Here is a 25,877-nt window from a genome sequence, read left to right as displayed (position 1 = left end):
TGCTATACAGGTAAAGGTCATTTTATACCGGCTGATGTGGGGCAGGGAAAGGGGGACGAATTTTGCATGAAAATTCGTTCCCCCTCAATACAAATTGACATGTTTTTTTAAATTCTGAAAAAACTTTTGGTTTCTGAGTTACTGTGGTGGGGGTCAAATTTTCGTTGGAACACTCTGTAGTATATTTAGAATATAAATTTGATTGCCCTATGTCCGGACTTCTCGATAGACGATGTGAAATACACTTATCCAAGAGATTAACGCACCACTTTAAAAATGGGTCATTTTTGATGTCTCGATTTTCCTAAACTTGGTGTCCGATTTAAGTGATTTCTTTAATGTGTTCTTAATCCTTATTCTAAACCTAAACCTTTAGACAAGGCGAAAATGGCGGGTTCGTTAGAAAAAATATTCCCATGAGATTTTTTTGCATAATCACATTCGTGAGACATCCCAGAATAAGGTTCAAGAAGTAGCCCATGTGAAAAGTGGTCCATTTTTTTTAACAATTTTTTTAATCAAATTGCAAAAATCAATATTTTTGTCCCGTACAAATTTTTGTTAGATTTTTTGGACCATTCTGGACAAAAAAAGTCTCCTTTAATTTTTCTCTAAAGTTGATCGTTTTCGTGTTATAAACAATTTAAAATTGAAAAAAAGAAAAAATGTCTAATTTCAAGGCTTAATAAATTGGTTAAAAGTTATTATTATGAAAGTTAGAAAGTGACTAAATTAAAGTTTAAAGCCCCCCTACAAGATCCTGAAGAAATTTTTCTCATAATTTTATTACTAAGCTGTTATTTTTAAGTAATAATAATGAGCGCCAGCACGTATTAGGCGGCCGTCTATGGTGAGTGCGAGAGAGATGCCATTCCGGCAGTCCAATGGAGCATCTTACTCGCACTCACATTTACAGCCGCGTCAATACGCTGTTACTTGCGGCTTATTGTTAATAATTAAAAATAACAGCTTAGTAATAAATTAATGACAAAAATTTCTTCAGGATCATGTAGGGGGGGGGGGGGGGCTTTAAACTTTGATTTAGTCACTTTCTGACTTTCATAATAATAATTTTTAACCGAATTATTAGGTCTTAAAAACGGCCATTTTTGCGTTTTTCAAATTTTAAATTGCTTATAACTCGGAAACCATCAACTTTAGAGAAAAATTACACGAGACCTTTTTTTATCCAGAATAATCTAAAAAACCTAAAAAAAAATTGTATGGACCAAGAATAATAATTTTTGCAATTTGATTAGAAAAAAATTGTTAAAAAAAATTTGGACCACTTTTCTCGTGGGCGACTTCTTGAACCTTATTCTGGGGTGTATTACAAATTAATGTGATTATGCAAAAAAATATCATGGGAATATTTTTTCCAACGAACCTTTCTACTTATTTCGCCTACAACGTTTTCTCCTTGTCTACTTATTCTTTAACAATATCGCTGTAATAATATTGTTGCTAGACAGGTAAATTGTCATTATATACTGGGTGTACCAATCAAACTGTGATTTTTTCTCAAAGTTCGCGTGACCCTGTCGAATATTCTAGCATTTATAAAATACTGAAATTAAAACCCAACTATACCCTCATGTTTTCCTAACATTCTGTTTTTTGATTCATTTGCTTATGTTAGATAATAAAAAAGTTAGATACTTTAACAACTAGCCTTGTTTGTCATCAATACAGGGTGTTTGTAAATAAGTATGGCAAACTTTAAGGGGTAATTCTGCATGAAAAAATAATGACAGTTTGCTTTATCTTTGCATGTCCGCAAATGCTTCGTTTCCGAGATAGGGCATGTTGAAATTTTTCTTACGAACTGACGATTTATTTATTGCTCTAAAACTGGTTAAGATATGCAAATGAAATTTGGTGTGTTTTAAGAGATAGTTATTGTGCGTTTTTAACATACAATTAAGAATTTTATGTTTACCATTGGCGCACATGAGGGTCATATTACACGTATGCGCGCCAATTGTTAATATTAAATTTCTAATGGTATATCAAAAAATGCGCAATAATTACCTCTTAAAACTTACCAAATTTAATTACAATGCTATGTTACATACATAGCAACAGAATGTTAAGAAAACAAGAGGCTATAGTTGGGTTTTAATTTTAGTATTTTATAAATGCTAGAATATTCCACAGGGTCACGCGAACTTTGAGAAAAAATCACAGTTTGATTGGAACACCCGGAATACAATAACAATTTATCAATCATGATGAACTATCTAAGCGATATTGTTAAAGAATAAGGCTACAACATATTAAAAAATCACTTAAATCGGACAACAGGTTTAGGAAATTCGAGACATCAAAAATGACCCATTTTTAAGGTGGCGCGTTAATTTCTTGGACAAGTGTAATTCGAAGTCGTGGAGTAAATGGTTTGTTGGTAGTTTTAAAATAAAAATACTTGACGTAAACTCCAACTGACTATACATATAACTTGACTGAGGTAAATATTCTAATAGACTACAAACTCACAAATAATTCGAACTAGGAAATTATTGCAGCAGAAGTTAGCAATTGATTCAGTTCTACCGGAAGGTAAATAACCTCGTAATTAAAGTATATTATAGATATCTATTACAATTATATACAGTTAGTCCAGAAAGCCACTGCGAATCCCATAGGAAAAATATTCCGATTCGGATTTTTTGCACAATCTTACTCAAAAAGGACCTCTTTTAACAAATTTGCATGTTGCCAGGACCAAAAGTGTGTCAAAAATTTTTTAAACTTTTTTTTTTGTTTTTTTCCTAAAATAAATTTTTTGCATGGAACAAAGTTTTTTTAGGTTTTTTTGGATCATTCCAAACAGAAAAGGTCTTTAGTGACATTTCTCTAAGGTTGATAGTTTTTGACATATAAGCGATTAAAAATTGAAAAATTGCGAAATTGGACATTTTTAACCCTCAAAAACTATGTGAAAAACTAAAAATTTTAATGTTGCCAAGGTAGGTAAATATTCTTTAAACATCGATTGATGAAACCCCGAAGAGTTTTTGGCAATGCAATATTCAGAACTCCTTTGTTTTTAATTGTTAATCAAGCGTGCGGGACACTATTTTCCACCGACATGACAGTATGGTGCAAATGAAAGGAATAAATTCGTTATTTCGTAATACGGCGACTTTAAGGAAAAATCCCGAAACAGGTCGATTTTTATTTTTAGGTTATGATATTGTGGCATATATGGTATACTAGTGACGTCATCCATCTGGGCGTGATGACGTAATCGATGATTTTTTTAAATGAGAATAGGGGTCGTGTGCTAGCTCATTCGAAAGGTTCTTCAATTCTCTATTCAGTAATATAAAAATTTATGTAATTATTTATACAGGGTGTCCTTCTATTTCTTTTTTTGTCAAATAATTTAATTTAATAAAAATTTTTTGGACACCCTGTATAAATAATTATGTAAATGTTTACATTACTGAATAGAGAATTGAAGAACCTTTCAAATGAGCTACCACACGACTCCTATTCTCATTTAAAAAATCATCGATTACGTCATCACGCCCAGACGGATGACGTCACTTGTCTACCATATTATATGCCACAATATCATAACTTAAAAATAAAATCGACATGTTTCGGGTTTTTCCTTAAAGTCGCCGGTTTAGGAAATAAAGAATTTATTCCTTTCATTTGCACCATACTGTATACACATGCAACGGTGGAAAATAGTGTCGCACACGCTTGATTAGAAATTAAAAAACAAAGGAGTTTTGAATACTGTATTGCAAAAACTCTTCGGGATTTCATCAATCGATGTTTAAAGCAAATCTATCTACCTTGGCAACATTCAAATTTTAAGTTTTTCACATAGTTTTTGAAGGTTAAAAATGGCCGATTTTAGGCAAAAAACAAAAAAAAATCGTTTAAAAAATTTTTTACCCACTTTTGGTCCTGGCAACATGCAAATTTATTAAAAGGGGTCATTTTTGAGTAAGATTGTGCAAAAAATCCGAATCGGAATATTTTTCCTAGCGGATGCGCAGTAGCTTTCTGGACTAAGTGGAGTTAGGAAGTTAAGATTAATGTGAGATTACACATTAAGGGTTTAATTTATGAGTGAACATACAGATAACCTTTAACATAGAAATTAAAAGTATTTGTGGTACTTTAAATAATGTTTGCATGAAAATGTTTAAAATATACACATACACAAATACACATCACAAGAACTGGCATATAAAATACATAATTACAATTATGTATTTTTTATGGGAAATAAGCCACAATTTTACTAAAAAATGAATTTATTAACGTTTCGAAGCCCAAATCGGGTTTCGTTGTCAAAATACAAAATACTATTAAAATAAAACAAACATGTTGTTGCTAAGTAAAAAAATTCTTCTAATAATTTATTTAATCTGACTCATTTAGATTGGCAATTCAGACGTATATTATACATTTTAAAGTAGAAGACTTTAAAATGATATTTAAAATATTAATATTATTTATAATTTAAACATATTAAAGTCAGAATTTGGTATTAGTTTTTTGAAGGTAGATTAAATGTAAGACCAAATACTTACGATGTCGGGATAGTATCACGAGGTTTTTTCCTGGTTTTCCCTCGTGATTTACTATGGAATCTCTAACGCGTGAATTTTACTGTCATCGTTGCATTTGGTTGTCTTTTTAAAGACAGATCACATGCTATGATTTTTTTGCGACGGATATTCTTGAGTTGGGATTGATTTCATGTAATCGAATGAACTATCTTTTAGTAAAGTCGTCCCAGGAACGCAACTCATAAATATTGGCGATATCATTTTAAAGTCTTCTACTTTAAAATGTATAATATACGTCTGAATTGGCAATATAAATGAGTCAGATTAAATAAATTATTAGAAGAATTTTTTTACTTAGCAACAACATGTTTGTTTTATTTTAATAGTATTTTGTATTTTGACAACGAAACCCGATTTGGGCTTCGAAACGTTAATAAATTCATTTTTTAGTAAAATTGTGGCTTATTTCCCATAAAAATACGTAATTATAAAAATGCCACAAGGAAATAGCTTCAGAACAACATAATTACAATTATTGATAATACACACCTGAGTTAATTGTTTTTCTTTGTTTTCAAGTTGTTGGTTGGCATTTTCTAAGGCATTTTTGTTGGTGGTGAGGTCATTTTCAACTTGAGAGAGTTTCTTTTCAAGATCACGTACTTCCTCATTGACCTTTTCAGCACGACCGTTGGCGTCTTTGTATTGACCTTCCATCGCATCGGCTTTATCAGCCGCATTGTCTTTTTCAAGCTTCATCGCTTGCATTTTCTTCTTGATCGCGTCCATGGTGGCGCTGTTTTTTTGGTACTGGCTAGATCAAAAGACAAGGGCCTCTGGAAAGAAGAAAATGGAATTAGTTTTCTGATAATATTTAGAATACAGATGAGGACAAACATTTGTGCAATGGATTAGTCTTAAATACTTACAATTCCTACACGTATTACAGATAATGAAGGAATAATATAGAACGATCATAATTAGGTTGTCCAATTGATTAAAGATAAGTAAGCATTATTGAAAATGTGCGGGTCATTATATCAGTTTAAATTAAAGAGCGGTATTGTATGTTGTCTAATATTGTTGTTTGATATGTTTACCAGTACGCGTGAGGTCAATCTTATAGCTATGAAGTATTTATAGTGCAACAACAAGAAATACTTAAAAAAATATACAAAAATAATTAACATTAACCTTTTCAAGATTAACCTGTTTAAACGCTAGTAAACCGCGTAAAACTCGCGGGCAGATTAGTCCAGGGTAATAAGGATTTTCTCGGGACACTCAAAGATCCAGGTAGCTGATTACTTTTTTAGTTATTGTAGACCTATAGGAAGAAAACCTACCTGTTTCCTGCCTAGAGTTCGCGTCCGTTTTTAATTATTAACAATTTAGTGCAAAAATCCCGATTTTTTCGATTTTTTGCACTCCATTCAAAAACTAAAAAGTTGACATAAAATTACAAAATTTAGTTTTTTAGAACATTGAAAAACCTTCAAAATGCCGATTTTTGAAAGTTATAAAGTTAATTTGTTGCTACGCAAACTGCAACATAAGCGAAAATAGTTATTTATTAATAACTTTTACTAAAACTACCCTAGAACTTTAGTGTTTCACCCGAAGTTGGACATTGGGGTCTTAACATACCCTCAAAATTTGAGACCGATCCATTAATTAGTTTAAGAGTTATTCTATTTGTTTTTCCCAGAGACTTTTATTTTGCAATAAGATAAGACAGAAAATAATAAAGATAGTGCAATTCTGAGTATGCCAAATGAAAGTAGAAGAGTGATAATATCAAAATGTATTAAAAAAAAATAAAAAAATAATTAACATAGTCAAAAATCCTAATGCCAAATTTTTAAAATTTTCTAGTTTATAAACATTTAGAATAACTTTAAAAATGTTCTCCGTAGAAACAATATTTTTATACATTCAAAAAGATAGTATTTTAACACGAATTTTCAAATAAAAAAATTTAGCCTGGGCTCATTTGGGACAAAGTTAGCCATATGTTTTTTTTAATTCACAGCTAATTTGTTTATAATAATTAAGGAATCTCATCAATGCCATTTTAAAGAATGGGATTTGTATTTTTTCTTAAAAAATTTGCACAAGCATTATACCTTCACAGCACCCTCTACGATTTTTCAAAAATGTAGTGCAAACGATTACTAGGGGGAATCTACAAATCCAGCGAGTTAAAATACCGAAAAAGCAATTTCAAACGAATATAATTTGCTGTATCTCCGGATCAACTCAATGGATTTTGATCTTTTTTTTAATTGGTATGTAATTTTTACGTACATTACAAATATGCAATTTGTTTATAAATTTATTAATTATTAAACAGTCTAATTTGTTTAAACAATTCTTGAAAAAATATTTTTTTTACAAAAATCTATTTTTAATCATAGTATCATTAATGATCACAGAAAAAGTTAAAGTACACTTTAATAAATAAATGATTTCTATTAGATAATTATTTATTGAAGATAATTTATTTATTAAAATATACCTTAACTTTTTCTATGATTAATAGGGATAGTATGATTAAAATCATGGATTTATGGGAAAAAATTATTTTTTCAAAAATTGTTTAAACAAATTAGACTGTTTATTAATTAATAAATGTCTAGACAAATTACATATTTGTAATGTACAGAAAAATTACATACAAATTAAAAAAAGAACGATCAAAATATATTCAGTAGATCCCGAGATATAGAAAATGATAGTAGTTTTAAGTTGCTTTTATTAGTTTTTGAACTCGTGCATTTGTCGGCTTCCAGCTCCTCCTTCACTTACCACGACTAGTCACCAATTGAACTACATTTTTAAAAATTCGTGTAAAATACCAGCTTTTTAATATGTAAAATGAATTTTTTTACACACAATATTTTTAAAGTTATTCTAAATGTTTTTAAACTACAAAATTTCACAAATTTGGCATTAGGATTTTTGACTATATTAGATAACCTTTTTATCATTTTTTAGTACATTTTGATAGTATCAGTTTTCTACTTTCAGTTGGCATACTGAGAATTGCCCTATCTTCATTATTTTCTGTCTTATGTTATTGCAAAATAAAGGTCTCTGGGGAAAACAATTAGAATAACTCTTAAACTATTTAATGGATCGGTCTCAAATTTTGAGGGTTTATTAAGTACCCCAGTAGTCAACTTTGGGTGAAACAATGAAGTTCTAAGGAAGTTTTAGTAAAAGTTATTAACAAATGACGATTTTCATTTATTTTGGAGTTTGCGTAGCAACAAATTAACTTTTTAACTTTCAAAAATCGGCATTTTGAAGGTTTTTTAAGGTTCTAAAAAATTAAATTTTGTAATTTTATGTCAATTATTTAGCTTTTGAATGGAGTGCAAAAAATCGAAAAAATCGCGATTTTTGCACTAAATTGTTATTAATTAAAAAACGGACGCGAACTCTAGGCAGGAAACAGGTAGCTTTTCATCCTATAGGTTTACAATAACTAAAAAAGTAGTCAGCTACCTGGATCTTTGAGTGTCCCGAACATGGTCTATTTCTAGCTTATTACCCTAGTCTATGGCTTATTAGCTGGTCTGATGAGCGGTTGCATTTGTTTCTATGTTAACTTGAACCGCGGCGGTTGGGTTTTTCAGGTAAATCGCGACGTCGACGTTGGCAAACCGCCTGCATATAAACAAACCCTTAGACTCACCCCGCGTTGTAGTACTACCATAAGAAGAAGAAGAAGAGGACAACTGTGTTTTTATCAGAAATAAAAGCCTCTTTATTTCTTTCCCAAACCTCCAAAATCCTTCATAATGAAAAAAGAAGCCAAAGGTCTACGGAAGGGACAATTTAAAAAAAATAAATTATCGAGTAAACAAATTGTCCAAAAATTGTTTTGGAAAAATGAAAACTATTTAAAAGTTTATGGTTTGCAAATATGTATATTAATACAAAAATTTTCTACATACATCTAGACATAACCTAAAAAATAAATTGTACTTATCCAGCACAATAAATAAATATATTACGAACCTGTTAATATAAATCGTAGATAAACTCATTCGTAAACACTCATAGCACAATAATTTTTTCAACAAAAGTAGAAATAACTACTAACGAACTAACTAAACAAAAACTACCAACTAACTTTCGGTAAGTACAGATTCGTGTCTCTAGTTTTTGAAACTGTTTATATGGAATTTACTAAACCAATGTGCTGACTATACTACCAAATATGATAAGGTTAATTGACTGAAACAATAGATAGATATAAAAGTAAAGTTATTGATTGATAAGATTATGCTTTCAATTTTTAATACCTCCTAAAAACGTAAATCATGTTAAAATTATATAACGAAAGGCAATACAATATTAAAATGGTAATTTTTGGAAAAGAAGTTTTGTTTCAGTAAGGCAAATCTTTAAAACAATTTTTGGTTCTTTGATTTATACAGGGCAGTCCATGGATAGAAAACACAATATATTGCTAGTCTTTGTATTTAAAATTTGTTTAATACAATCATTTTATCCCGATTTTATGCTATTTGCCTATCACCAGAAATCCGAAGGTGCATACAAATTCAAACTTATATAAGTATAAGTATAAGAAAGTGTAATGTACATATATCACTATTTTTCTATCTTATTAGATTAACAATACAAAATCATTTTTAGGATTCCGAAAATCCGCTGAAAAGTATCTTCAAAAAAATGGGTCTAGGACGTTTCATCGCCGCCGTTTCGATGCCGCCAGTTCGATGCCGATGCCGGCCGATTCATCGCCAGTCAATTAATCGCTATCTGATATATTTCCGAATTTTAGACAGTTACAATTATTATTTATTTTTAGTATTAATTAGGAATTCTAGGAAATGCGAGATATGACGGCGATGAAATGGACTGGCGATGAACCGGCGGCATCGAAACGGCGGCGATGAACCGGCGGCGATGAAACGTCCCATTCCGAAAAAAATAATGGACCAAAGGAAAATGCGGTTCACATGTTTCACTGATGGCCAAATTCTGATTTCTCAGGATCATGACGACCTGCATTACATGATGCGGAACCTAATTGGGAATTGGAATATAATAGGGTCTCGAAGTCAACATTAAGAATACTGAAGCCATGCGTATTGGAGGGACAAAGCAGTCCATTACATTAGACAGTGGAGTAGAAATTACACACTGTGATGAATACAAGTACCTGGACATGAAGAGAGCTCAAGTTGGAACACTCGATGCTGCAATAAAAGATAGAAACATACAGGGTAGAAAAGCCATATCCATGATGAATGGCATTCTGTGGGACCAAACAATATCTAAAGCGAACAAACAGCCCATATACAATACCATACTTAAAAGTGTAATCACATATGGCAGTGAAGTTTTGTTCAATGAAACAAAGAACAAAAAATGTTCCTAAGAACAGAAAGGGACTTCTGGAGAAGAGCAGCAGGCAAATCAAGATCACCAGCAAGGCAAGAGATCGGATACCAAATGAGAGAATACAAAAAATGATGGGAGTCAGGCATACAATAATTGATGACGACATAAAAACAAAACAACTAATATGGTACGGCCATGTACAGAAAATGCCAGATGACAGGTCCCTTAAACAGATTTTGACGTGGACACCACAAGGGAGAAGAAAAAGAGGAAGGCCGAGAAGAAGCTGGAGGGAGGGAATTGAAAAAGAACTAGAGGAAAGAGAATTCTGAGAAATTCTGATGGAGAAACTCAACGGTTTCTTATGGATTTTTGGCTGCTGATTACGAATTTCGAGGGTGGATTTCGATCCGAATGGTCAAAAAATTGTTATAAACAATTTAATTGTTTATAAGGCTCCGTCTCATAAACTAAAAGATGTAATAAAATTGTTTCAAATAAAGTTTGTTCCTTAATAAAAAACGAAGATAAAACCGTTTAATAAACTTAAATCCAACAATTAGAACTCAATAGGTATACAGTAAAACCTGTCATAACCGGATCAATGTGGCGACAGACCGATCCGGATATGAAAAAATCCGGATATCAAGACCACTATTTCTTTTATAGTCTCTGAAACGTTTTCTCCTTCATACATTCCAGTAATCAACGCCGTCAATAACTTTCGTCGATAGACACGTTTTATAGATTCTATAATACATTATTTCGCCATCTTTTAGTTCTTCTTTTAGTGCGTTGTCCAACAGCAGGACTGCCTTTCTCGGTAGATTTCGGTAGATCCGGACGGCGCAGAATCGTCCGGATATGGGGAGGTCCGGATATGACAGGTCCGGATATGGCAGGTTGTACTGTATTGTAAAATTAGTGCACAATACAAATTGCACATTGTAAAATAAGTATTTTTCGAAGCTTTATCGATCGTAACTCGGCTTCTACGAATGCAAATGAGCCTTAGAAGATCTCATTTTAACGCTTAATTAATAGTGGTAGGGGAACCCAAGCGGGGATTTTTGCAGTTACTCGAGCGCGTCAGATTAGCATATGGGGACAAACCTGGTATCCTGCAGATGTACCTCTACCAGATATTGGCTCTTAACACAGGGGACTTCGTTAAGGGGGGCCCGAAAAAAAAATCTATCCTTAAAAAAACTCAAAATTGTCAGATTAAGATAAGGTAAGTTAAGTACATGCAAAAGAGTGTATATTTCAAAAATCTGACGATTTGAGCCGGGCGTAAGGAAATGCGTGAGTTCCAAAGTTTCACAAGAAAAAAGCGAATATTTCGCGAAATGAATGACAGATCGAAAAACTAAAAAATATGTGCTCAATATTTTTTAAAAATCTATCGAATGATACCAAACACGACTTTCCTCGGACAGAGGTAGGGGGTAAATTTAATATTTTAAATACGAATCCCGCGATATTTTGCGAAATGAACATCAGATCGAAAAACTGTGAAATACACTTATTTAATATTTTTAAAAAATCTATCGAATGGCATCAAACACGACCCCCCACGGAGGTGGGGTGGGGAGCTACTTTAAAATCTTAAATAGGAGCCCTCATTTTTTATTGCAGATTTGGATTTCTTACGTAAAAATAAGTAACTTTTATTCGAAACATTTTTTCGAATTATGGATAGATGGCGTTATAATCGGAAAAAACGATTGTTGGAAATGGAAAATTAAATTAAAAAATGGCAAGCGCCCACTAAAATGGAAAACTTTACTTAACTTATTTTGGTTTTAGGACCTACTCTTCACAACCCAATAGGTCCCCAAAGCGCTCGAATGACTGCACATTTAGCATACTTTGCTCCCCTACCATAGGCTTCCGAACAAACTTTATTAACGGTTTCATATGGATTTTTGGCTGCTGATTACGAATTTCGAGGGTGGATTTCGATCCGAATGGTCAAAAAGTTGTTATAAATAATATAATTGTTTATAAGGCTGTGGCTCATAAACTAAAAGAGACAAAAAAAATGATTCAAATAAAATTTGTTCCTTAATAAAAAACGAAGAAAAAACCGTTTACTAAACTTAAATCCAACAATCAAAACTCAAGATATTGTAAAAGATCCAACAAGCAACTGAGCCTAAGAAGGTCTCATTTTAAAACTTAATTAATAGGCTTCCAAACAAAGTTTGTTAAATTACTTTATCTTCATTTGTTTTAAAGCTATACCCCTTTTAAGTTAATATTTTCTTAAAAACATTGTACATTAATTTGTTTATAAGGGTTTCAAACAAATTTGAGCTATAAATATTTATACTTTAATTAACAATAATGATTTTAATGGTCGCTATGAGGCTAAAGATCGGCTCACAGTCAAGTAAGTATTTCTCGACGCTTTATTGATCGTAACTCGGCTTCTACGTATGCAAATGACCTTTTCAATTTTAAAAGTCTCATTTTAAAACTTAATTAATAGACTTCCAAACAAAGTTTGTCAAATTACTTTATCTTCGTTTGTTTTGAAGTTATACTCGTTTGAAGTTAAAATTTTCTTAAAAAATGTGTACATTAATTTGTTTATAAGGGTTTTTAGTAAATTTGAGCAATAAACATTTATACTTTAGTTACTATTAATAATAGAAGAACTCAAAAGGAATAGTTTGACCTTAGGAAAGTGTTCGTAGGTTTATTTTTGGCCAAGATATCGATAGAGATTTACGCTGTGAGCCGATCTTGCTCCCCATTGAGCGCTATTAAAATATTGATATATTGGCCAACAATAAACCTACGAACATTTTCGTAAGCTCAAAATGTTCCTTTTGAGTTCTTCTATCATTATTCTTAATTAAAGTGTAAATGTTTATAGCTCAAAGCTTGAAACCCTTATAAACAAATTAATGTACAATTTTTTTAAAAAAATTATAAATTCAACCGGGTATAACTTTAAAACAAATAAAGATAAAGTAATTTAACAAATATACAGAGTGGCAATCAGACCAGTAGTTACGTACGCAGCTGAAACAATGTGCCTCACGGAAAAAGATGAAGAAAAATTGAGAATATTCGAAAGGAAAATCCTCAGACGCATCATGGGCCCGATAAGAATGGACAACGGAGAAATGAGAAGAAGAATGAACCATGAACTAAGAGACATAATGAAGGGAGAAGATATAGTTAGATTTATTAAATCACAGAGGCTGAGATGGCTGGGACACATAGAAAGAAGGAAAAACGATCGACTGATTAAGAAGATCACCAGATGGAAACCGGCAACTGAAAGACCAAGAGGAAGACCCAGAGAGAGATGGGAGGACCAGGTCATGAGAGATATCAAAATTCTGGAAGTGAGAAACTGGAGGGAACTATGCACATATCGAAATGAGTGGAATAAAATAGTAACGAAAGCCAAGTCATACAACAAACTTTGACAACATACAAGTGGAATGCGGAGTGATTCACCGCAATAAGCGAATCTGAGAGCTCTAAGTAAGAGCGGCAAACATTCCACCTGGAATGAAAAGCCCTGATGATGATGATGAATTTAACAAACTTTGTTTGGAAGCCTATTAATTAATTTTTAAAATGAGACCTTCTAAGGCTCATTATCATGCGTAGAAGCCGAGTTACGATCGATAAAGCTTCGAAAAATACTTATTTTGCAATTTGCATTGTGCACTAGTTTTACAATATCTTGAGATATAATTGTTGGATTTAAGTTTAGTAAACGGTTTTTTCTTCGTTTTTTATTAAGGAGCAAATTTTATTTGAAACATTTTTTTAATCTCTTTTAGTTTATGAGCGAGAGCCTTATAAACAATTAAATAGTTTATAACAATTTTTTGACCACTCGGATCGAAATCCACCCTCGAAATTCGTAATTAGTAGCCAAAAATCCATAAGAAACCGTTGAGTTTGTCCATCAGAATTGAAAAGGACACGGTGACCTCTATTTGGCGCCTAGACTAACACAAGTTTTTGTTTTTGCCTAATATTTGGCGATTCAGCTCTGTGCGTAAAAGTTAAAAAATTTTAAGTGTCTGCGAGAAAGCTCTTTAATAATTCGTTCATTTTTTCATATAGTCCGGAGAAATAAGGTATTAGTGTGACTTTGCCCCTGTTATGAAAATACTATACTTTTTTTTCTTCTCCGGACTATCACTTAATTTTGGAATTAAACTGAACGAAATGATATGTATTATTTTATTATATCAAAAAGAAAACTACATTACCTGTTAACAAACTCAATTACTGAACTTAATAATTGAACTGACTTATTATTTCATAAAATAAAAATTTATAAGTTATGTTATTTACAATAATTATTTACCGATGTGGATTTGAGTACAAGAGTTCACTCAAATGTTAATATTAAAGTATCGAATACAGTGATATTATAGTCCATTCACTAACGTTAAAGTATTGCAAAACATCCAAATTTTAAAGAATCGCTTGGATTGACATGAAGTTTGGCATACGCATAGCTAACATATCAGAGAAAAAAGTTATATAGTGCCGATGTGTCCTTTTGCCCTGGGGGTGAGTTTCACCCCTTCTCATGGGTAAAAAAATATATGTTCGAAATAAGTTCGCAACTACATACACTGACTAATTCTAAGCAACTTTTGTTGTGTAGCGTTTTTAGACGATTTTTTGCAAATAACTCAAAAAGTACATATTTTATCGAAAAAACATTTTTAGCAAAAATATAGCCTATAAAAAAGTAAAAAAAAATGGTTTATGCATGAGGTCTCTAGACCTAGTAGAAGCAGACTTGTAGCTAATGAAAAATAGGTTCATACTTGACAAATTGCAAATCGAATATTTCAACGTGAAATAACCAAAAAATTAAGCAACTTTTGCATCCCCTAAATAGCATCCCCAATGGAATTAATCGTTACTTTGCTTTACTCGTGTACGTATTGTTCGTGTATCGTGTACGTACTGGTTATTTTTGAAAGGGCTGTAGTTAAAAGGATTTAAACGAGTCAATAATCACGAGTGTATGAAAATTTTGAACAGCCATATCTTAACCAATTTTTGTCTTACAGAAAAACTAAAAATCCAAAATATTCAGAAAAGCAAAACCTACAAGTTTTTACTCTTTGAGATTTTTGGTACCATTAATAATTTTTAATAAGTTATTTAAAAAAATGTATATTTTTCAAAATTAAAAATTAATAAAATTTTACTTTAAAACAATTTTTTTAAATAAACACATTGAACCGATGAAACTTACAGATCATATAAATAATACGTAAGTAATGCTTAATTTTATTTGAGATGGTAATTAGGGGGTGATTTTCCCAATTTTCTTTTGACAAAAAAAGGGACCAACTTTATTTTGAGCGCAACTTGGTTACTTCTGATTCTGAAACTTTTTTAAAAAACAAAGACAGACTTTTTAAACACTTTAAAGAAGTTTTCGCCAAAAAGTGCTTCATTTTTGTTATTTCACGTTGAAATATTCGGTTTGGAATTTAACTAATATGAAGCTATTAATCATTCGCTACAACTCTGCTTTTACTAGGTCTAGAGACCTCATGTGTAAACCATTTTTTTAACTATTTTATAAGCTATATTTTTGCTATGAACCCGTCTAAAACATGTTTTTCTTTTGTTGAAAAATGAACATATTCACTCGCAAATAACTCGAAAGTATTAACTTAGTGAAAAAATACTATAGAACAAAAGTTGCTTAGAATTAGTCAGTTTATCCATTTGTCGACTTATTTTGAAGGTATATTTTTTTACCTCCGGGAAGGGGTGAAACTCACCCCCAAGACAAATGCAAAAGCACACATCGGCACAATATCACTTTTTTTCGTTGACATATTAGCTATGTGTATTTTGTGAATGCCAAATTTCATGTCAATCCAATAGTACGGGATCCGAATATATAATAGGTCGACTGCACCCATCTGATTTCCGGATGAAACATTGTTTCTTTATTAAATTTATGATAAAATAAGACTAAAATTGTGTCTTAGCTATTCTTAAGGGGGGGGGGCGTAGGGGTTAAAATCAATATTTCAAGCACATTTTTTTAAAGTATGGTAGAATTATTTTATTTTTAAATTAAATAGACATGTTCAGTATAATTCATAGATTATTCGAGAAAAAATTCAACGAAAAATATTGAAAAATAAGCAAACGGTGGCAAATTTTTAAAGACATCTCAAAACATAATGAACTTTGCGGTGGATATCAGAACTCATTATTGGATCATGGTTACCAAATATTCAAAAAGATTTTATTAGCTTATGAGTTTCTCAGGGTAAAGCTGTCAACTTTTTTAGTTTTATCGAATTTTGACTTTTTGATATCACTCAGAATTCAAAACAACGATTTTTTTTGCAAAAAAGTGTGAAAATCAATGTAGTTATTATTGTTAAACAAAAAATAAGCATAAAACAAAAAATATCTTGACAGCTTTACCTCAAGGAATGTCTAAAGAAAATATATACAAAATTCCAGGTGGGTTGGTCAAGTAGTTTTTTAGTAACAATGTCTACAGCCTTTCAAAAAAGCAGTTTTGAGAAAAACGCGTATAAAGTATTGTCAACTTTTATTTTCAATTTCTTTTTTGTCTGTCAAATCGTAAAGTGATGCACACCGGAATATGTTTTTGAATCGCGGAGTCATTTACAAAAGAAAATGAGAACAGCTATTGACTGTTTTTCACTAAGCTTAAGTCGAGTGTAGGGAGATAGGGAGATAGTGTTAAATATCCCTACCTTCGACTCGCTTTGCAGCAGGTTATTAATTACTCCGCGATTCAAAAGATATTCCGGTGTGTATCATTTTAGGAGTTGACAGACAAAAAGAAGTTGAAAATAAAAGTAATACTTTAAATAATGCTCTTTCCTCAAAACTGCTTTTTTCAAAGGCTGTAGACATTGTAACTCAAAAACTACTCGACCGACTCACCTGGAATTTTGTATATATTTTCTTTAGGCATTCCTTGAGGAAAAGCTGTCGAGATATTTTTTGTTTTATGCTTATTTTTTGTTTAACAATAATAAATATAAGAAAAGAAAATAATCGTTTTCGTTTTGATTCAATTCGAGTCTCTTGCCATTCTCTGACACCGTGTTTCGGGGTCTACCCTTTTTCAAAGAGGCTTTGCAATGAGACTGAATTGAACCATAACGAAACGAAGAAGAACTGCAGATATTAAAATATTTGCAGCGGAGTGTGGTTAGACTGTCCTCTATAATAATAATATGCTATGAATAATAAATATGTTGATTTTCACACTTTTTGCAAAAAAAGTTCGTTATTTTGTCTTCTGAGTGATATCAAAAAGTCAAAAGTCGATAAAACTAAAAATCCTCGACAACATTACATCGAAGAATGTATTCATTCATGACATTTACCATGATTCAATGATGATTTCTGATATCCACCGCAAAATTCATTATATTTTGAGGTGTCTTAAAAAATTTGCCACCGTTGGCTTATCTTTCAATATTTTTCCTTGAATTTATTCTTGAATAATCTATGAATTGTATTGAATATTCCTATTTAATTTAAAAATAAAATAATTCTACCATACTTAAAAAAAAATGTGCTTGAAATATTGATTTCAACCCCTACGGCCCTCCCTTAAGGATAGCTATGCCCTTAATGCTCTTAATGCTAGAAATATTTTGTCTATGTATGAAATTTAATAAAAAAAATATTTCATCCGGAAAGCAGGTGGGTGCAGATCGACCTGTATTCGGATCTTAGACTACAAGCGGTTCCTTAAAATTTGGAGCAAAAACCGTTAGTAAATGGACTAATAGGCTTATTGAACGAAATAGATACGAAGCATCCGACAAATAAACCAAGGAAACTTTATTTTAAATAAGAAAAATATTTATGAAGAGTAGATATTGATTCTGATTTCCAGTAGCAAATATTATTAGTAAACTTTTCCTAGTAAGTGGGAAACTTTTCGTAATTGTAAACAACATATACCAGGTGACTAAAAACTATATAAAATATACAGGGTGAGGCAGATAACTGGCCTATTAGAAATATCTCGAGAACTAAAGGCGCCAGCATCACGAAATTGGAATAAAGGGGTTTTGAAGGATGATCTATTAAATGAAAATATTTTCATCTCTTTGCAACTTCCGGTTATACCGGAAGTTGCTTATAACTTTTTTTTTAAATGGGACACCCTGTACATTTTTACATTTTTGGATTCTCTTCGATGTCTTTTTTCTTAGAATATGAGGTTTTGTAATATTATACAGGGTATTTTAATATTTACGTTTAATAATTACGTTTTTTTATTAATTTCGTAGCAAAATTAACACCCTGTAGACAGTGCCGGTGCTAGGGTATAAGGCGCCTGCCTGCAACACTAGCATAGGCGCCCTTCGGTTTTTTGAATTGATATTTTGTATAGCACCAGCAGAACAAAAAGCTCAGTTTGGCGCCCCCTGAACAGGGGCGCCCGCCTGCAGTGCATCCCTTGCAGGCCCGTTATCACCGGCCCTGCCTGTAGAATTGTAGTAGTTTGACATCTAAAACTCTACTTACGTTCAAATGATTTTTAATATACTCTACTATTGTTAAGAATCATTAGTATAGCTAAATTTTTAATTTTAGTATACAAGGTTGGTCGAAACTCGGAATGAATATTTTCTGAGTTTTCTTAAATGGAACACCCTGTATTTTAGTATTGTAATGAAATGATATTTTATGGTACTTTTTTATTTCTTAAGCATTCCCTATACCTAACTGCTTTAATTTGTGCTTAATTGTTAATCGCACCAACAATTTTAACTACGTAGGTATTTCGATAGCTAAACCATTATTGGTAATTTTAAGGACCAGTCTGGATTAATATGTATTTATTTCTGAAAAATTATTTGGGATTGAGTATTTTCACGGCCAACTTAATAAAATTTTACGTATTTTTTGTTGCAATTAATGTTTAGCTTGAATCACCAATAACTCACAAATTAAAGCAGTTAGGTATAGGGAATACTTAAGAAATAAAAAAGTACTATAAAATATCATTTCACTACAATACAAAAATACAGGGTGTTCCATTTAGGAAAACTCAGAAAATACTCATTCCGAGTTTCGACCAACCCTGTATACTAAAATTAAAAATTTAGACATACTAATGATTCTTAACAATATGAGTATACTACTCAACTAATGAGTAGATTAAAAATCATTTGAACTTAAGTAGAGTTTTAGATGTCAAACTACTACAATTCTACAGGGTGTGAATGTTGCTACGAACTTAATAAAAAAACGTAATTATCTTTTAAAATACCCTATATAATATTACAAAACCTTATATTTTAAGAAAGAAGACATCGAAGAGAATCCAAAAATGTAAAAATATACAGGGTGTCCCATTTAAAAAAACCAAGTTATAAGCAACTTCCGGTATAACCGGAAGTTGCAAAGAGATGAAAAGATTTTCATTTAATAGATCATCCTTCAAAACCCCTTTATTCCAATTTTCATGATTCTGTTGCCTTTAGTTCTCGAGATATTTCTAATAGGCCAGTTATCTGCCTCACCCTATATAGGTACATACATTATATTACATAAAGGTAGGTACATTACACCCCGCTAGGTAGGTATCTGACAAGATTTTGAATTGTATGGATCTCAATATCCAAAACTATCTTTCTTCTATCTTTCCTACCGTTGCTTGGTTCGGTGGACTTTTTAAATTATTTAAAATTTAAGGCCAGAAATGTACCGTCTTGAACTTTCGTCTCCCAATAAAAATTAAAGAATTTTTAACGCACTTAGAGGTAATTATTTGATACAACAGATATAAATCTTTAAAATGGCGATTTTTGAATATTGATTTATTCATTTCGAAAACTATCGCAACCTATCAAGTATGAAACTGGCATTAGACAAGCAGATTCGCTGAGCCCATTAATATTTAACCTGATAATGAAATGATAAAGAAAGTTAAAAAAAAGGAGAGGATATAGAATGGGAGAAAAGGAAATAAAGATAATCTGCTACGCCGACGACGCCATAATAACAGCCGAAAATGAAGCTGACCTACAAAGATTAATTAAAGAATTCGAAGACAGGGCTCTCATATACAACATGGTGATCTCAACAGAGAAAACTAAATCGATAGTGGTATCAGCGAAACCGAGACGATGTAAATTGGTCGTAAATAACAAAATAATAGAACAAGTGATAGAAACAGAATACTTGGGAATAAAATTGTAACGCTACTGAAAAGTGGAAGAAGAAGTAAAAAACAAGTGAACATGGCGAACAGAGTAGCAGGATGTCTCAACAACACAATCTGGAGAAACAAACACCTCACAATGGAAACGAAAACCAGGATATATAAATCAACAATAAGACTGATAATGACGTATCCAGCGGTAACAACAGCAGATACGGCGAAAACACAAAGACTGCTGGAAACTGCAGAAATGAAAGTGTATTACGAAAAATAACAAACCAAACGCTAAGAGACAGAGTAAGAAGTGAGGAAATACGAGCGAGATGTGGTATAGAAAAAATAAACATGTGGACCAAAAGAAGAAAAATAGAATGGAATCAACACATAGAAAGAATGACAGAAAATATAATAGTACGAATAGCAAGAGACAAATCGCCAAATGGAAGAAGATCATTGGGACGACCGAGGAAAAGATGGTCAGACAATGTCAATTGAGGCTAAAAACCGAAGTAAAACAGGCATTGAGCCTATTTATAAAGTAGGAAGAAGAAGAAGAAGATGTACTCATTTGTTGCTTAGAAAACTGTAAACAACCTAAGAGTTCTCAATTTTCAATAAATGTTAATAATTATTGTAAAAATGAACGTACCTACAACATTGGTATTGTGTGAAAAATTGGGTATTATAGTGTTAAAAATGTGGTCAAAATTTAAGTGATCCATCAATTAGTTTAAAAGTTATTCAATTTTTTTGTCGCAAACAACTTTTTTTGCAATAATATAAATAAGAAAAAATTACTTACAAGCATTCTACGAAGTGCCTTAGCAAGAGAAGAATAAAATATGAACTTTAAACTCGAGCCGTAAAATATCCCCGGTTCTTTTTCATGGATTTTAACATTTCTTTTTATAATTTGTATCTACTGTTTAAGCTAAAAGCCCAATCCGTAAAAATATTGGAGGTATTCGAAATGTGGCTATATAGGCGTATTCTCAAAATTGCTTGGACTGCAAAAGTCTCAAACAAAGAAGTGTTATTAAGACGAATTGGAGATGGTAGAAAGCTTATGAACACAATTAAAATAAGAAAAACATCGTATCTGGGCCACATACTTTAAAACGATAAATACTCTTTGCTACACGTCATCATGCAAGAAAGAGTATAGAGGGGAAAAAGGCTTGGGAAGAAAGAAAAAATCTTGGCTGAGGAATATCAGAGATTGGACTAATCTTAAGGTTGAACAGATATTTTACGTTGCAAAAGATAGAGAAGCGTTTTAAGGAAGTGATCGCGAACCTTCGTTAGAAGACGGCACAAGAAGAAGAAGAAGAAGAAGAAGAAGAAGAAGAAGAAGAAGAAGAAGAAGAAGAAGGAGAAGAAGAAGAAGAAGAAGAAGAAGAAGAAGAAGAAGAAGAAGAAGAAGAAGAAGAAGAAGAAGAACATCTACTCTTTACGTACATTACAAATAGGTATACCGTTCGTTAATAAATTTTTTGGTTAAATTAACTTTGCAAATTGTTTAAACAGTTTTTAAAGAAAAAATGTTTACGATATTTTTAGGACGATTTTGACAATACAAAATCCCCAAAATAACGTCAATTTAATTGCCCGTCAATTGTTTTAAGCCTACAAACATTTCCTAAATTTATCGGCCTGTAAACGTCGTGTCGTGTGCAAATACATTCTTTTGGTATAAGATGTATTTTTAAATCGATTACACACTTATTTACAGAAGTTGCTCAATCCAGAATTTAAAATTAGCACTCATAAATATTTTTCCAAGCTCTGACGGCTGCTAAAAGGTGAAATTAAGGACTAAAGATGTTTAGTCGCTCGTAAATTGAGCGAATTCGTTAGAAAGTTTTTAATTTTATAATAATAGTCCTTGGGCCCACTATTAAAAAAATTATTACCTCCCTCATGAAACTTTTTTTAGTCTGTTATTCATGTCGAGTCGGACAACTATTCAATTTCGTCATATTTTCGAGAGGGGGCCGTAAATATAGAGCTTTCCAAATTTTGGTGCCTCCAACAACTGGAGTACCCTTAAAAATTTGTCGGACAATCTCTATCTATCTATCTAATCAGCTCTAAACATTCATCCTTGGATATAGGCCTCCTCTTCCTTCTTCCATGCTCTCTATCTTGGACACTTTTCATCCATTATGACCCAGTGTGATTCTTCAGGTCATCTGACCATCTCAGCTGTGGCCTTCCCCTTTTTCGTTTGTGGTTCCACGTTCCACGGTCTCGAATGTATAATCATCTTAGTCTAGTCCATCTTTCATCCTTTTACCGTAGGGTGTGCCCGGCGAACTTCCATGTAAGCTTTACTACTTGGGTTGAGCCATCTTTAACTTTTGTTTTGTTACGAATCCATTCGTTTCTTTTCCTGTCTGGTAGTTTATTGTTCAGCATTTGTCTTTCCATGGATCTTTCTGTCTTTGCTATTTTTTCCATATTATTTTCTTTTGTAACAATTGTCGGAAATATTACCAATTAATTGTAAATATTTTTATCAAACAATCCTGCCCAAAAACATAATTTATGACTCCATAGTGCGCCCCTCATAGGAGGGGGGGCGCACGCATTCACGCATCATACAGAGTCATAAAATTTATATCCTCACCGCTGATTTTAGCAAGATTGTTTGATAAAATATTTACAATTAACTGGTAATATTGTCCGACAAATTTTTAAGCGTACCTACTCCAATTGTTGGACGCACCAAAGTTTAGAAACTTCTATATTTACGAAACGGCCCCCTCCCGAAAATTTTCCCAATTTATAAGTTGTCCGACTCAACATAAATAATTGAATAAAGAAAGTCTCGTAAGGGAGCTAATACTTTTATTTATGGTGGAGAGAAAGACTTATGTTATCAAATTAAATAATTTAACGATTAAAAAATTTATGCTCAATATCGTAAAATAGCTTTACAAAAGTTCTGTTATTTTAAGCTTAGAAACATTTAAAATAACTCGCGTCAAATGTAGGAAGTTAATTTATTTTTATTCGAAATATTTTGTAAAAATTTTATTTTTACACAAATTCGGGGCTTTGCTTATGGTACTGGAGCCCAAGCGGGGATTTTTGAAGTAACTCGAGCGCGTCAGATTATCATATGGGGAGAAACATGGTACCCTGTAGATGTACCTCTACCATATATTGGCTCTAAACACAGGGGAGTTCGTTAAGGGGGGGCCGAAAAAAAACAGTGTATATTTTAAAAATCTGACGATTTGGGCATTTGGGTAAGAAAATGGGTGAGTCACAAAGTTTCACAAGGAAAAAGCGAATATTTCGCGAAATGAACGATAGATCTACAAACTAAAAAAAACGTGCTCAATATTAAATTTGTCAAAAATCTATCGAATGATACCAAACACGACTCCCCACGGAGAGGGGTGGGGGTAAATTTAAAATTTTAAATACGAATCCCGCGATATTTCGCGAAATGAAAATCAGATCGAAAAACTGAAAAATACACTTATTCAATATGTTTGAAAAATCTATCGAATGGCACTAAACACGACCCCCCACGGATGCGGGGTGGGGGTTACTTTAAAATTTTAAATAGGAGCCCCCATTTTTTATTGCTGATTCGGATTCCTTACGTAAAAATAAGTAACTTTTATTTGAAACATTTTTTCGAATTTTGGATAAATGGCTCTATAATCGGAAAAAACGATTGTTGGAAATGGAAAATTAAATTAAAAATGGAAAGTCCCCACTAAAATGGAAAACTTTACTAAATTTTTTTTGGTTTTAGAACCTACTCTTCACAACCCAATAGGTCCCCAAAGCGCTCGAGTGACTGCACATTTAGCATACTTTCCTCCCCTACTATTATAAATAAATAAAAATAAGAAATTAAAAAGCACCATTTGAGAGACTATTAGTTCAAGTTTTGATAAAAAAATTGAAAACGATTGCTTCAAAAATGAGCCGTCCATGATGCGCCAAAGAAAAAGAGTTTTTTAAAAACGAAGCGATTTGCACCCCCGATTTTTCTATTTCAAAAAGTTAATTCGTCCAACTTCAAATTTATAAAAGTCGCAATTCTCCTTTTCTAATCAACGGAAAATGATGTTTTTTTATTTAATGTACTTCCTTGTATAGGTTATAAATATGCAATTAATTAATTTCTGAATTGTTGATTAAACCAAATAATTTTTAAAGAAATAAATAAATATTTACTTTACAAAATTTTACTTCCTAGTACTAGTTTTTGTTGATTTCAAAAAGGCTTTTAATACGATAGAATCGAACGCAATAATCAGGACTCTAATCCCAGTGTCATGTGGATTTAATTATACACTGGTCTATGCAATTACTATAAAAAAAATCAACAATAGCAAGTGTGCAATTCGATGAGAAAACTAAGGAGTTCCCATTGGAGAGTGATATTAGACAAGGAGACACGATGTCACCCAAGCTCTTCACAGCAATCGGGAACGTCAGGTTTTCTCAACACGACTTTATCTTATCGGCAGAGTATACGAGAAGTGTACGGTAAATTGAAGCTGTAATTACAAACAAAGAACGACCACCGATGCGATGGACAGACAACATACAAATAATTTAGCACAACTGGTTGTAACTTGCGCAAAATGGAATTTCCTGGCGGCGAAGGAAGGAGGCTTATGTTTAACAGTGGACGCGAAAAGCTGGTTGATGAAGAGGTCAGATTAGAAGACTATAAAAAAAAACTGAAAAAATAAACTGGAATAAAAAAAGAATGTGTGTGTACTTTGTACGCACGTAAGAAGATATTCTTCTATTATATAATAGGCAATTTAAACGAAGTAAATATACTTAAAAGGTTATTTGTATTTTATTTAAAAATCAAACTAACTTTCTTATCTACCACTTTCAAAAATTTTTTATTAAAACAACCAAAAATAAAAAAAAATATGAATCGCCCAGGAATTGAACCCACGTCATTCCAGTCTCAGAGCTAACGCATTACCCACTACTCCAGCGAGGCCCTAGGAATTGACATGTAAGTTTCGGATATAATTACACTACACGGCGACATATAGTGTAAAAATGTTATGCTTACATAATATTTTATTATTTTACTACAGAGAAACACAAATCCAAAAACACAAAAATTATAATAAATAATACATTTCCTAAAAACACTAATATATTCTTTTAATGACTTATTTGCACGGTTACAGATACATGCATACCTATCTTGAAAGATTAGCAATGAACTACATACTGTCAGAACTACATACTGTCAGTGTGCGCAGGCGCGCAGATCTATGTACAATTTTACCCTCAATCGATTCGCCGCTAAAGAAGAATATCTTCAAAAATGTCTCTTTCAAAAGTGTTCCGTGAAAATAAAAAACGCGTTTCTAGATTTTAGAACGCTATTTATTCATTATTTCGAACAAATAAAATACAAATATAAGAATTCGATAAGGTAAGCAATGTATTCCGACAGCAATTTACTCAGAAGACCTTTTTAAATAACTAGAATGGCATGTTATAACTATACATATAGCAAAACAAACATTATCAGTGAAGAAGTCACTATGATCTATCTATACACCGGAATGGGACGTTTCATCGCCGCCGGTTCATCGCCGCCAGTTCATCGCCAGTCCATTTCATCGCCGTCCGTTTCATCGCCGATTTTGTATTATGGGAGATGACACGACACGACGTTAAATTCAGTTCAAAACTTATGACAATTAAAAAGATAAAAAATATTATTATATTAATTTACTGTTCTATTTCTACTTCCCCTAAATTTG

At 32.1% G+C, this 25,877-nt stretch overlaps 1 protein-coding gene across 3 annotated transcripts in view; it reads right to left on the bottom strand.

The window, feature by feature from the left end:
* The window catches only part of LOC114340608 (tropomyosin-1), a 68,861-nt gene that overhangs the window by 23,431 nt on the left and 19,553 nt on the right, over nucleotides 1-25,877 (bottom strand). For 2 of the 3 annotated variants that reach the window (XR_007700023.1, XM_050657707.1), the window contains exon 2: nucleotides 5,085-5,371. Coding sequence is in view for 1 of the 3 variants with exons in the window: in XM_050657707.1 (XP_050513664.1) it covers nucleotides 5,085-5,324 (240 nt within the window). In the remaining 2 variants the exon portion in view is untranslated. Of the gene's footprint in view, nucleotides 1-5,084; nucleotides 5,372-8,561; nucleotides 8,743-25,877 lie in introns of those variants that run through there. The other variant, XR_007700024.1, reaches the window with a different exon arrangement.

This window comes from Diabrotica virgifera, chromosome 8, assembly GCF_917563875.1.
Source record: "Diabrotica virgifera virgifera chromosome 8, PGI_DIABVI_V3a".
NCBI lineage: Eukaryota > Metazoa > Arthropoda > Insecta > Coleoptera > Chrysomelidae > Diabrotica > Diabrotica virgifera.
The sequence above is the reverse complement of the archived record's forward strand: the minus strand, read 5'-3'. Positions and strand labels throughout refer to the sequence as shown.